General features: G+C 40.4%; 1 protein-coding gene and 1 long non-coding RNA gene across 2 annotated transcripts; both read left to right on the top strand.

The window, feature by feature from the left end:
* The first annotated feature begins 1,041 nt into the window (after positions 1 to 1,041).
* Positions 1,042 to 1,885, top strand: LOC110935193. Its single transcript, XR_002588938.1, has 3 exons — positions 1,042 to 1,068; positions 1,346 to 1,399; positions 1,839 to 1,885. It is a non-coding gene; the product is annotated as an uncharacterized LOC110935193 (long non-coding RNA).
* A 1,246-nt stretch (positions 1,886 to 3,131) lies between these two features.
* On the top strand, positions 3,132 to 5,313 carry LOC110934075. The gene is made up of 2 exons (XM_022177269.1): positions 3,132 to 4,137; positions 5,267 to 5,313. Exons 1-2 carry the CDS (start codon positions 3,132 to 3,134, stop codon positions 5,311 to 5,313), a joined length of 1,053 nt encoding a protein of 350 aa, XP_022032961.1.
* The last annotated feature ends 9,842 nt before the right edge of the window (positions 5,314 to 15,155 follow it).

Here is a 15,155-nt window from a genome sequence, read left to right on the forward strand (position 1 = left end):
TGAAGTTATTTTCATGAGCATGTAGTATGTTTACCTTTCGTATGCAATGAGAACCTTTCATGATCACACCTCGTGCTTCCGCCGCAGAAAGGGGTGTGACATTCATGGCGTTTTTAAATTCATTAGTAATTTAAAAGAGTACAACTAAGATGAAATCAAACAAAACTAATAGTCTTCTATGGATGGTGTTACATCAGAGATGTAACCATCGCTTTGTTCATCACTCTCCTCGGACTCATCATCATCATCTTGTTCATTGGCGTATAATGCCATAATCTCGTTTCTTCTTTGTTGCATCCTATACTTGAATGTATTCACAACGCTGGATCTAGCATCGTTCGAAGGTGCTAAATCATAAGATGCAGTTTATCTGTGTTCAGCACTTTCTCAAAATTGCTTTGATTGTCCTAACATACACCCTCATTCTGTTGTCAAAACGTATGACGAATCTTCTGATTCTCAGAGTGTATCTCCATGAAACGATGGTTGCCATTTTTGGTATTTTGGTTTGTGATACCCCGAACCTTAATGTGCTGGTTATAAATGTGTGAAATATGTAATTTATATTTCATATATTGTTAAACGAGTAAGATGATTGTGTGAAAGGTGAAATATCTTGACAAACCTTGACTAATATAGGAGATCGTTAATATTAATAATTAAATATATTATTTTTTTTACCTTACTCTGTTTTTAATGAAACTAGGTTAAAACGTAGATAAAAATATGCTCGTTCTAATGACATATTCGTCGTTTTATAAAACGTCATATTTTAAAAATACAAGAAAAACGAGTGAAGCAGCTGAATTAATATAACTAAGCTAGCTAGCTAGCACGTCAATTGTCCCACATCGCCCAGAAAGCCATTGAGGTGCTTGCTTGCTTCACATATATATAGGAGTTAAATTGTAGGATTTTAGATACACCAAAATTTTAACGGGAACGCTCTAGTATTGAGAATCCCGAGTATACGATACCCCGTTGGGTGTTGTTAGTAGTCGTTTTTGGAGCACGAGTAGGAGCAGGAGTAGGGAAACTCTACATCAACGTGCCGTAGATAGTTTTAAGGTATACTCTCGTTTAAGTTTATGTTTCGTTATTTATTATTTATTTTTAGTAGTTAATATTAGTTTTATTATTAGTAATAATATATTAGTAGTAGTAGTGTTAGTATTATTTTTAGGTACTAGGGTTATTGTCAGGGGCGGGTATTGGGTAGCCTAGCCTTAGTTAGGCATGGACTGATCACCCATGCTTAAACAAGGTAGGGTTAACCAATATCCAACCATGATAATGACTAGTTAGGTGTACCATTACCTAACCTAGGATTATGTAATTGTGTCAGGACCTTGAGACATAACCCAGTCGTACTAGCGGCAGTTAAGCAATTGCTAACCAGGTGAGTCATCATACTTGTCTTTTAAACTGTGATAGTATACTCGTCCATAACTGGTAATAATGAGAATGCCGCAGTATGCATGTGTCAGTAGGGGTATATGGGATCCTATTATGCTTAATGAGGTGTGTCACTCTGGGAAGGGTAATAAGGTGTTGTACCCACAGGCACTTCGTGCTTATAAGGTCCAGCGACACACACTTATACCTATGTGACGGCCGTAGGGGGACACAGCTGGAGGACCAGTATGTCTCTTGTACGGTGGCTTGTGACAAGTCAAACGTGACCTATAAGGTTCAATGAGGCCCAACCTGACTATAATGTGGTCACATGCCCATATTGTGTATGCATATAATGTAAACTGTGGTTTGTCTTTATAAAAATTGTATAGTATGAGCTCACCAGTATATATCTGACGTCGTTTTGAGTATACTTATCTCAGGTGAGTCATGAGGAAAGCTATAGGAACTACTTGACAGTTGTGGAGTTTTAGAAGATCAAGGAGTTCTTAGTTGCCAAAAGTTTGTAAATAAATAAATTGTTGAACTCAGACTATTATAAGTTTTAATGAAAGTTTAGTTTGTTTCCGCTGTAAGTGTATCAATTGTGCACAATCACCCAGGTTACGGGGTGGGTGTTACAGTTGGTATCAGAGCCCGAGGTTTTAGCGCATTAGGTATTGCAGGAATGCCTAAGCTTTAACCAGTAGTTCTCTAAAGATTAAATAGCACACTCAGACTAGGCCAAATAACATGTTCTCAGGAAAAGTACTTGCATAGTCAGTTGAGTGACGCTAGAAGAAGTAAACTATGTTGTGCCTTTCAATGTGCTATATATATACATATATATATATATACACGTATATATATATCTCTATGTGATGTATATAGTTGTTATATTATAATGATGTATCGTACATACTAGTAACTCTTTATACTCATATTCCTATAGGAAGGAGACAATGTCTGAACATAGAGATGAACAAGGGTCTAGAAATAATCAGAATAACAGAAGGAGAGAGGAAGATTCTTATAGGACTCGAACTCCCTTTCATAGTTTCAGGTCCCGGTCTAGTACAAGCATGCGTCTAAATAATGAGGATATCCACAATATAGCTGTGGAAGTGGCTAAGGTAATGAAGAATGCACAAACCGGTAACGTTAACCAATCTGGAGAACGACATGAAGAAAGCTCAGCAGCCTCCACGCTAGTACAAAGGGAAGGAATGTGCGAAAGGAAAAACACTATTGCAACCATGCCACTAGAAGGAAAAGGTGAATATTCCAAATCAAAGGAATGTACTTATAAGCATTTCATGTCATGTAAACCTCAGTCCTTTGACAGAAGAAAGGGAGCACTAGAAGCTCAAGACTGGCTCAATAGAAGGGAGTCAGTATTAGACATATGTGAGTGTGATGACCGCAACAAAGTACGGTTCACCGTACATATGTTTGAAGCTGAAGCCCTTCACTGGTGGAACATTGTGGTCCGAACAGAGGGAAAAGAAAAGGTTAAGGAGATGAAATAGGAGGAGTTTATTCATAAGTTTCTTGCTAAGCATTGTCATCCCAGTGAGACTGAGCAACTGGAAGTGGAATTCTTTCAGTTAAAAATTGGAAATAAAACCTATCGAGAGTATGTTTCTCGTTTCAACGACATATCTCGACTGGTTTCTTATTTAGCATTGACCGAGGAACAACTCATCAATAGGTTTATTTGGGGTCTACCCTCTGAAATGAGGGTGTTTATCAAATCCAAATCCCCAAAGACTTTTGCAGAAACTGTTGAGGCTGGCGCCGTCATGGCTGCCGAGATGATTCTACGGCAGGCTGAATCTCCCGCACCAAAAAGGAAGTGGGAAGAAAGAAAGGGGGACACCCGGAATAACAACTTTAAAAGGCCTAAAACATTTCCTCAATGTCAAAATTGCAAACGCTTTCATACAGGGGAATGTCGTTTTCCTTGTCCAAATTGTAAAAAGACGGGTCATGCTCTTCAAGAATGCAAGGAAAAGAAGAAGTGTTTCAAATGTGGAGACCCTAACCACATGAGATCTGAATGTCCCGAACTTAAAAGAAATGATAGGACACAACCAAATCAGCCAAAAGGGCAGGCATTTGTACTCACCACGGAAGAAGCCAAGACCAATGCAGACGTTATCACGGGTACGTATCTCGTAAATGATGTATATGCGCGTGTGTTATTTGATACCGGTGCAAATAGAAGTCTAGTGTCGACTACCTTTAGACCTTACTTGAACCAGGCGTCCCAAACCCTATATCATACCTTTACAGTAGAAATGGCTAATGGAAGTCAAAGAGAGATAGTTGACATAGTTAAGAATTGTAAAATAAGCTTAAAGAACCATGTTATCCCTATAGACCTAATGCCTATGGAACTTGGAGAATTCGACATAGTCATAGGAATGGACTGGTTGACACCATATCATGCGGAAGTTATATGTGACAAAAGGATCGTCCGACTCCGATTACCCAATGGCAAACAACTAACTGTATCGGGAGACCGTACTGATAAGACTAAGAACCTCATCACGATAGCACAAGCACATAAATGCCTAAGGAAAGGGTATGTTGCCTTTCTAGCATATGTTGTAAACACTACAGAAAAGCAGAAGGTCGAGGACATGCCAGTAGTACGAGAATACCCCAAAGTGTTTCCCGATGAGCTCCCAGGACTACCATCGGATAGACAGGTTGAGTTTCGCATTGACCTAGTTCCCGGTACATCACCGATTGCTAAGTCGCCGTACAGACTAGCCCCGATAGAAATGCAAGAACTCAAGAAGCAACTACAAGAGTTTCTTGACAAGGGGTTTATCCAACCTAGTTCGTCACCATGGGGAGCACCCATCTTGTTTGTCAAGAAGAAAGATGGGACGATGCGCATGTGCATCGATTATAGAGACTTGAATAAAGCCACTATAAAGAATACATACCCTTTGCCCAGGATCGACGACTTGTATGATCAATTACAAGGGGCAAGCTATTTCTCTAAAATAGACTTGAGGTCTGGATACTACCAAGTGAAAGTTGCACCAGAAGACATACCTAAGACTGCCTTCAGGACTAGGTATGGTCATTATGAATTTTTGGTAATGCCATTTGGATTAACCAACGCACCTGCAGTGTTCATGGACCTCATGAACAGGGTTTGTAAACCTTACCTTGATAAGTTTGTGATGTTTTTATTGACAATATCCTTATCTACTCTAAGAACGAGGTAGAACATGAACAACACCTGAGAGCAGTCATTGAATTGCTCAAGAAAGAAAAACTCTATGTGAAGTTCTATAAGTGTGAATTTTGGATACGTGACGTGCAATTCCTAGGCAACGTGATAAATGAATGTGGAATACAAGTTGACCCTGCAAAGATCGAGGCCATCAAGAAATGGGAAGTGCCGAAGAATCCCACTGAAATCAGAAGATTTCTGGGGTTAGCAGGATACTATAGAAGGTTTATTCAAGACTTCTCAAAGATTGCAACACCATTAACCACACTAACCCAGAAAGCCTCTAAGTTTAATTGGGGACCTAAACAAGAAGAAGCCTTTAACGCGTTAAAGCATAAGTTATGTAGCACCCCAATATTGTCACTTCCTGAGGGAACGAAAGATTTTACCGTCTAATGTGATGCATCTCACTATGGTATGGGATGTGTACTCATGCAAAGAGGCAAACTGATTGCCTACGCCTCTAGACAGTTGAAGATTCATGAACGGAACTACACAACCCATTATTTGGAACTTGGTGCCATAGTGCTCGCATTGAAAATTTGAAGGCACTATCTTTACGGTACAAAGTGCACTATCTATAGTGACCATAAAAGTTTAAAACACATATTTGAGCAGAAGGAGCTCAATATGCGTCAGAGACAATGGATGGAGTTATTAAGTGATTACGACTGTGAGATCCAATACCATCCAGGTAAGGCAAACATAGTAGCAGATGCTCTAAGTAGAAAAGAGAAACCTCAACCAATAAGAATTCGTGCAACCAGAATAGAGGTTAAAACTAGTCTCTTAGATCAAGTTAAGAATATACAACAAGAAGCCTTAAAAGAGAATCATATTGTAAAAGAAAGAATGATAGGGAGACTGAAGCAATTGGCAATGGGAAATGAGAATATCCTTAGGTTCAACAATAGGATATGGGTTCCTAATTTTGGAAGACTGCAGGATACAATCTTAGAGGAAGCTCATAAGTCTAAGTATTCCATTCACCCTAGCAGTGACAAGATGTATAAGGATTTAAGGAGAGATTATTGGTGGCCGGGAATGAAGCGATCTGTTACCCATTATGTGGAAATGTGCCTTACATGCCATAAGGTGAAGGCAGAACATCAAAAACCCTCTGGATACTTGCAACAACCAGAGATTCTAGAATGGAAATGGGAGAAAATCACCATGGATTTTATCACGAAGCTCCCAAGGTCAAGTCACAGTTATGATACTATTTGGGTGGTAGTGGACAGACTGACCAAGTCTGCACACTTCGTGTCAATTCGTGAGGACTATAAGATGAACAAGCTAGCTCAAATTTACATCAAAGAAATAGTCTCGCGACATGGGGTGCCTGTATCGATCATATCAGACAGAGATAGTCGTTTCACATCTAAATTCTGGCAAAGTTTCCAACAAGAATTAGGAACCAAGCTTAATCTAAGCACTGCATATCATCCTCAGACGGATGGGCAGAGTGAACGGACTATTCAGACATCAGAAGATATGCTTCGGGCTTGTGTAATTGATTTTGGTGGAAGTTGGGACACTCATCTACCACTCATCAAATTCGCCTACAATAATAGCTATCACGCCAGCTGATGCGTGCTAGTGTGTATATATTTTAGATGTATATTTTAAGCCCTTTTTTACACTTTTAGCCAAGTTTTAAATTTATAAAACACGATATTTACTAACACTAAACACTAAACACACATATGGGCAAGTGCACCCATCGTGGACGTAGTATAGTGTTGGTAAGATACCGAGGTCGTCCAAGGACACAAGAGCTTTTAGTACCGGTTTATCCTCAACGTCTAACCAAATCAAAATGTTAGAAAAGATTTTTAAACTAAGAAAATAAAAACTAACTAAATGCTGAAAATAAAATAAAAATAAAAACAGATAGACAAGATGAATCACTTGGATCCGACTCGTGTATTAGTATAACCTTTGATTATTTTCGCACTTTTGCACTTGTTTAAGAGATTATCTTAGTTATTGTAGTAGGCCCCTCTTTTGAAGGCGACGTTACCCTCAACCCAGTAGTTTGAGTCAGCAAGAATACAATCCTAAAGGGTCGGATTATTGAAAGATAATGAATTAAGTTATTAATGCAAATTATGGTAGGCCCCTCTTTTGGAGGTGACGTTACCCTCGACTAAGTAGTCTGAGTCAGCAGGGATACAGTCCTAAATAGCCGGGTTATAGTATTAATAGTAGTTAACTTATGAGGGGATCAAAGAGTTTGGATCCCCGCCATCCAATACCTATGGGCATTGAAGGAGATCCTACTAATTTGACCCAGGTCCCTTGCAGGACCTCTAAATGCTGAACAAGGGCAAGACCCTTACCAAACCGTTCTCTTAACCCCCGACCAGGTAGCCAACATACTTCCATATAGACTGTGGAGATATGAATGGTGAAAATCTTTTATTTTATATAGACAGTAAAATAATGCCAAGACACCACGGATAAACGATAAGGAAAGATCACCTTCAACATAAGCAACTAGTTATTAAAGTCATTAATACAAAACCAAATAAAAAGTGCAATAGATTGAAAATAAAAAGTATTATACTAAACACTTGTCTTCACCAAGTGATGTAAGAGACTTAGGCAAACATGGCCTTGGTCAAGAACTCTTACGATCAATCTTGGATCCCGAGATGACTCACACACTCTATGATGGACAATGGATGATGGTGGTGGATGATGGTGTTGTGATGGTGGTGGGTGGTGGATGAAATGTGAGAGAGGTGGTGTGCCAACGGATGAGTGGAGGCTGAGACTCTCTCTCTCCATTAATTATAATTCGCAATTACAATTAATGCGCCTGCTGTACTTTCGCCACGCCCCCGTGTTCACTGGGCACGGCCCCGTGGTGGGCAATAGAAGCTTCTATGGGTTTGTCTTTTCTGCTGCTTCTTGGGCACGGCCCCGTGCTGGCTGAGCACGGGGCGTGTTCAGTCTTCTGCCTTCTCTATTTTGCTAGGGAGGATGCTGTTGAGGGGTCGGGCAATCCACTTATGTTCCTTTTCTTGTATTTATGTTAGATTTAGCTGTCTTTTTGCTTCTTTTGTGAATTTGAGCTCATTTAATCCTGAAAATACAAAAGGAAGACAAAAACACTCTTTTTCCAACATTAGTACTTAAAAAGGGTTAGTTTTATGCCTCATTTGATGTAATTTATATGTTGCATTTTACACACATCAAATACCCCCACACTTGAATTTTTGCTTGTCCTCAAGCAAAACTCTTTAATATGTGGCTTACACTCCCAAATGGAATGGGTAGAAGAGAAGGTTTTGGCTTGTCATAGAGTGTCGGGAATCCAAGATCTTTTTGGTTTTATTTTTATTTATTTACAATCCTATTCGTTATGATTTATTTAGAACGTTTCATAGGAAAAAATTACTTATTTGGGCATAGCATGCCTTTTTTTTTAAATTCCATTTATATACAAGTTCACATACCTCACGGGAGAAATCACTCACACTCGGCCGAAGGTGTATTTTTAGTGAATCACTCGAGAGCGGCGTGGAACTTATCCCTACCATAGGCTTGCCAAGCAATCAATCCTCCTCCTTTTTAACTTGTTACCTTTGTAAATATCAAGAGGACTTTTTGGGTAAAGGCTTGGGCTAAAGGTGGGTAGTTGGGTTAGTGGTTAGTAGAAAAGGGCGAAAAGCGTAAAAAGCGTCAGTTTTCGTAAAACATTTTGTTTTAGTGACTTTTTATTCTTAATGAAGTATTTCTTCAAACAAGCTTTTGTTTTAAGAGCTTTGTTTGTTTATCTTTAACTTCATTGGGTTTTTTTTTCAATCACACGAAAACCGAGGTTGTTACTAAAATAAAGGATAAAAATAAAAAGGGTTTTGGTGGGTAAAAGGGTTTTAGGGTAAAGAAATGAAAGGTTTAGGCTCAAAGGGGTTAACTAGGGGGAGTTTTTGGGTAGGTGAAAAGAAAAATACAAATAATGGTTTTGAAAGAAAAAGGGTTAGTCCTAATGCCTCCATCATTTACTTACTTGGGTTTAAGTTGGTAAGGACCGGGAATGAATCGTCGTGGCAAGTTCTAGAGTCGTAAGAACCAATCGGCTATTCACACAAGAAACGAAAAATGAGCATTTAGTCTAAAGATATGTATTTGTATGCTCAACAAAGGCTCAAAACTCATTTTTTGTGGGAATGGGTTTTTCTATGTGATCAAGTATATATAATCGAATTTTAACTAAGCTTGTCATGCCGTTTCATAATTTTCTTATGTTAGTTCTTTTTATCACGACGCTATCGGTTGTAAACTTGCAAAAATATAACCTTATTAATCTTAGAATTCCCAACTTAAACTTTGGACAAGTAAAAAAAATGAAAATTTTTTTTTTTGAAAAAAATTTGGGATGATTAGCGGTTCCAATAGAGTTTTGTGTAAGGCTTGTTATTTGGACTTGCAAAATTTCGAGGTTTTAGCATCCCCCCCACACTTAAATTACACATTGTCCTCAATGTGTCCCAAAAATAAATTTTTAGGTTGATTGAATGTGTAACATGGTGTTTAAGAGCAAAAATTTCTGTTACTGGCAGCCTGGACACGGCCCCGTGTCCATTAGACACGACCCCGTGGTGAACTGCCAGTAATGAAAACTTACAGAAGGTAGACACGGGGGCGTGTTGGCTAGACACGGCCCCGTGTCTGGCAAAAATCTGCAGGAAAGTAACCAAATAGCAGGTCTGGGAGGTGAGCACGGGGGCGTGTCGGCTGGACACGTCCCCGTGTGGACAGTCTGTAACCCTGAAAAATAGGTTCCTTCCTCCGGTTTTTCCATCCTGGCCTTATGAGTGCTAAGGCTTAGCACTCTAAGCCTCGGTTTGTACCTGTTTCATCACTAAATACCACACCAAGCAACACAAACATCCTACATTACCATAGTTAATTGTTCCAAGCATAAAGTAAAAGAAAAATAAAGCGGAAAATAAAAGTAGTCAAGGGAAGTAAATTGTTCAACACTTGGCACGCAGGCCACAAACTGTTCGATAGATAAAGGGACTTTAACCTGTGGGCTCGCTATCAACCTGCTCCTGCTCCTTCAATCCCCTAGTCCATGTCCTCGTCGCTGTCATCACCTCCATCCCCCTGACCCGCCATATACTCCCGAATGCTGCCGATATCGTCTTGTATATCGTTGATGTTTCGTTCGACAGCTCCGACCCAGTGGTATGTATTGTTGGCAAGGTTGTAGGTGTTCCTGGTACACATGAGGTTTTCCTGCAAAAGATCATGTAATCTTTGAAAGTTAGGAAAACCGCCTCCTTGTGAGGAGGATTGACCCGGATCACCATGGGGTTGATACTGGTAGTGAGGAGGTGGTGCGTGAAGAACTAGGGCCTCCTGCGGGTTCCATGCATGGCCTTGCGTCCTTTGGAAGCTCACTGACCCGTCTTCCGCCTCATAAAGTAAGTTCATGGCTCGGAAAATGTGATAGTCAACTCGTCCCGACCATGGGCTTCTTTCAAAGGACCTAGGGATGCGCGTGAAGTGCTTGAAGAGGCGGTACACCCATCCTCCAAAGAAGATAGGTGTTGGAGCACGAGCAAGGCGGTTGAGATGCATGTTTCGTAGCAGGAGATATGGAACATCGAGAGGCTTTCAGTTGTGGATACAGTGAAGGACAACCAAATCTTTCAACCCTACAACGCCACTACTGTCGTGACGTTGGTTAAGAGAGTAGGCGAGGAGCCTGTGAATGTAGTGATACAGTGGATCCCTCAGCTTAGTACTCTTAGTGCTGCTAGCGTTGTAGATTCCTTCATCTATTTGGGCCCATGCGGCTTGACGTTCATTTTCATCCAAATCTCGTAATCCCCCGGTATTTTCCTCATTTCCCGATTCCTCTTCCCCGTACAGTCCCACTATAGCTCCAAACTGTGCCATAGAGATCGAGTACCTCGTCCCGCCACACCGAAATGCAACCCCTTCATTGTCGAACGGGTCACACCTTGAAGTGAAGGTAAAAGTACTATAGAACTCCATGGTGCATCGATGCACCGACCGAAGCCGAGTGTTTAATGCAACCCCTAGTGGTCCCGTAACGATGTTGTTGAATCGGTCCAGCTGGTTTACCAAGGTTAACAGGTCCGTGCATGCTCGTCTGGGGTACTCCTCGGGCCTTGTTTGAAGTAACTCGTATCTTGCCCTAGCATCGAGCTCACTTGCATTGAACCTTGTGAACTTTGCCATCTGAAAGAATACACCAAAAGTTAGCACGAAACAGTGAGATTTTGAAAGAACTGCAAACAGTGGGCTGGACACGGCCCCGTGTTCAGCGGGCACGACCCCGTGTCCAGACGTCTGTAACCCAAAAACTTCATTTTTCGTCCCGGTCCCAGAAATCCGAAAATTTTTGGCCAAGTAGGTGCGGTTTCCCCCGAAAATGAAACCCCAAGTGCCGTTTTTCCCAAAACAACCCGTTTACCCCTTCAATTTCATCTTTTTCGGTTCAAAAACAAGAGTTTGAGGTTTTAGTGATAAATCGGGCAAATCTATCAACAATTCAAGTGTATTTACTTCCCATTACACTAATCTAAACTAATACTAACAGATTATATCAAAAATTTGGAGTTCGATCCGGATGAACTTGAAGAACCCTAGATTTTTCCCCAAATTTTTGATGTTTAACTACATGCAAGTAACTAATCTAACTACTAATGATGATAGAATCATACCTTGATGTTGTTAAACGTGGAGGTAACGTCAGAAATCTGCGGAAAATCGCCTTGAACCAGAGCGTTTTCGGCAAAACGGGGCGTGTGGAATGAGGTAACTGTTATGAAATGAGGGTTTTATCCCGACAGTTGCGTCGACACGGCCCCGTGTCCAGCGGACACGGCCCCGTGTCTAGCGGACACGGCCTCGTGCCGAGCAAAAGTTTGAAATTTTTTTTTGTGCTCATGTGAGTGCCCATTTTTCCGAAGACATGGTTAGAAGACTTACCGGTTTCGATGTATACTCGCTTGTTTGTAACATATCGGGTATGATGTGGGTGCTTTTCATTCGTTAATTGTTTGAAGCGAGATCTCCTCCTCTTCATCCTCAATGGATCCGCGGTAGAGTTTTAGCCGTTGGCCATTGACTTTAAATGGAATACCATTTCGAGCTTTAATTTCTACTGCACCGTGAGGAAAAACATGGGTGACGGAAAAAGGTCCTGACCACCTAGATTTTAGTTTACCAGGAAATAATCGAAGTCGTGAATTAAACAACAGAACTTGGTCTCCTACCCGAAATTCATTAGGCTTAATATATTTATCGTGTAAATTTTTCATTCTTTCCTTATAAATTTCGGAGTTAGAGTATGCATAATTCCTTAATTCGTCTAATTCATTCATTTGACAGAATCGATTTTTACCTGCAGTTTCTAAGTCTAAGTTTACGTTTTTTATTGCCCAGTAGGCCCTGTGAGCTATTTCTACTGGCAAGTGACAACTTTTTCCATAGACAAGCTTATATGGGGTTGTGCCTATAGTGGTTTTATAAGCAGTTCAAAAAGCCCATAAAGCATCATCTAATTTATCAGCCAATTCCTTTTTATTTAACCCTACGGTTTTTTCAAGTATTCGTTTTAAACCTCGGTTAGTCACTTCGGCTTGTCCATTTGTTTGAGGGTGATATGTTGTTGAGACCCGGTGATAGACCCCATACCTTGTTAAGATTTTTTCGAGTTGATGATTGCAAAAATGGGTACCCCTATCACTTATCAAAGCTTTTGGTGTTCCAAAACGAGAGAATAATTTTTTTCAGAAATTTTACCACTACTCTTCCATCGTTTGTTGGAAGAGCTTCGGCCTCTGCCCATTTAGACAAGTAATCGACTGCCACAAGTATATATTTGTTTCCTTTTGACGGTGGGAAGGGTCCCATGAAATCGAGTCCCCACACATCAAAGATTTCACAAACTAGAATGCCGTTTTGAGGCATTTCGTTTTTGGAAGAAATATTACCTAATCTTTGGCAAGCATCACATGTCTTTACAAGATCTTGTGCATCTTTGTAAATGGTTGGCCAATAAAATCCTGAATCAAATACCTTTCGTGCGGTCTAGCGGCACCATGATGTCCTCCGTATGGACCTTCATGACAATGACGGAGAATTCTTCGTGCTTCGTTACCATGGACACACCTTCGGATGAGTTGGTCGGCACACATTTTGAAAAGATAAGGGTCTTCCCAAAAGTAATGCTTTACATCAGCAAAGAATTTCTTTCTTTGATGATGCGGCCATCCTTTGGTGACTATACCGCTAGCTAAATAATTAGCATAGTCGGCATACCATGGTTCTTGTCTGTTCTCCATCATTTCCAAGGATTCTGTGGGAAATTTTTCGTTGATCTGCTCGTCCCTTGTTGCCTCCAAAGCTGGGTCTTCTAGGCGTGAAAGATGATCTGCACCAGTGTTTTCTGCTCCTCTTTTGTCTTTGATTTCAATGTCGAACTCTTGGAGGAGTAGAATCCATCTGATCAAACGGGGTTTCGCGTCTTGTTTCTTGAAGAGGTATCGGATAGCTACATGATCTGTATAGACTACAGTTTTAGAAAGAACAAGGTAAGAACGGAAATTATCAAAAGCAAATACCACAGCTAGTAACTCTTTTTCTGTAGTTGTGTAATTTTCTTGTGCATCGTTAAGTGTTTTACTAGCATAATAAATTGGGTGGAAATGCTTTTCTTTTCTTTGTCCCAAGACTGCTCCAACAGCAAAGTCACTTGCATCACACATGATTTTGAAAGGAAATTTCCAATCAGGCGCTATCATGATAGGTGCATTGACTAGCATTTCCTTGAGGGTTAGAAATGCTTGATTGCAATCCTTGTCAAAGATGAAAGGTGCATCTTTTTCAAGTAATTTTGTTAGAGGTCTTGAAATTTTTGAAAAGTCCTTGATAAACCTTCTATAAAATCCGGCATGCCCTAAGAAACTTCTGATTGCTCTAACGGAGGATGGTGGAGGTAATCGAGAAATAGTTTCTATTTTTGATCGATCAACTTCCATACCTTCGCTTGAGATTTTATGACCGAGTACTATTCCCTCTGTTACCATGAAATGGCATTTTTCCCAGTTAAGGGCGAGGTTAGTTTCCTCACATCGGGATATGTTGGATCTGAGTTTCCTTTTGATTGTACTTTTGTTTGTAAAATAAGATGGAAATGAATGAGTGTGCAGCGGAAATTAAGATGAACACAAACTTTGTATACAATCAAATGAGAGTAATACTTTTAATCAAACATCTTTACACAAAGAACCGAATGATTGAATTTATTTCAAACACGATTACAATGATGATGTATGAATGCAAACTCCCCCTCAGCCCGAGCTCAGTAGTTTGTTCGTGCAAAGAAGACGAATGATGTGAAGAGCTAATAGAACAGTACAAAGTACTATACCATTTATAAGCACTTGCAAACTACTGAGCATCTTTAGCTGACGTCACCATGAAAGTGACATCTAACCTCCTAACAAACTCTAACCTCTGATCTATACAGACACTGCTTGTGTTAACTACTGCTATTACATTCTATTACATAACAGACTATAGAACAACTGCTGCAACCTTCTACTGCTGTGAACCCAGCAGCACTTGTCCGGATCAGCAGTGCTTGACTCAAGGCAGTAGATTGAATCAGCAGGACTTGAGTCTTCATCAGATCTTTAATTGAGCAGCAGTTATTGGCAGCAGTTAGTAAGATCAGCAGATAGGAGGTCATCAGTTGTTGTAATCACTTTCAAGGGGAGAGATATGTATATAAGGATCTGCTTATTTTGAATCCACTGAGCTGATCCAGTTTTGGCTTTACATTATCTGTTCCTCTGATAGGGTTCAATCCCAACAATCTCCCCCTGGAACAGAAAATGCCAAAACTCTTCATTATTGTGGATATTTTATTGCCTCATCAACAGCTCCCTTATCTGGCCTTTAAATTGCAATTCAAAGCTAAGGGCATCTGTATCTTCATCATCCCTGCTAAGTGGAAGATCAAGGAGATCCTGCAAATCTTCAAGACTCAGGCCAAGAGCTTGTTCCCTTGATATTATCTTCACTTCTCCACCAGACCTAAGCAAAGTCAATACGCGGGTCTGTTTGTCAGTTACCCACTTTTGTATTTTTGAGCCTGGTGGGTTTCTTGGGAGATGCTTATTTGCAGAAGTATTTGGAGAGGCTGGCCGGTTCATCACTGGTTGAGCAGTGGGAGCAGAATTTTCTTGTTCAAGTTCTTCTTTCAACGTTCTTAACAGGCCTTCTTTTACAACAGCATTGCCAGTAAGAATATCTTGAACTGTTTCAGCACCTAGCTGGCTTTGACTCCTTCTTTTGTAAAAGGCAGTACCAGCTGGAGCAGTGGATCTCCTGATTTGCAGCTTTGATGGTCCTTTTGAAACCGCTGCTTCAGGGTAGTCAGGTTTTTGAGGGATTTTAGGATCTTTCTTCCTTAATTCCTCCAACCTTCTGTAGGTTGACCTGACCAAAT

This window comes from Helianthus annuus, chromosome 11 (genome assembly GCF_002127325.2).
Source record: "Helianthus annuus cultivar XRQ/B chromosome 11, HanXRQr2.0-SUNRISE, whole genome shotgun sequence".
NCBI classification, from domain to species: domain Eukaryota; kingdom Viridiplantae; phylum Streptophyta; class Magnoliopsida; order Asterales; family Asteraceae; genus Helianthus; species Helianthus annuus.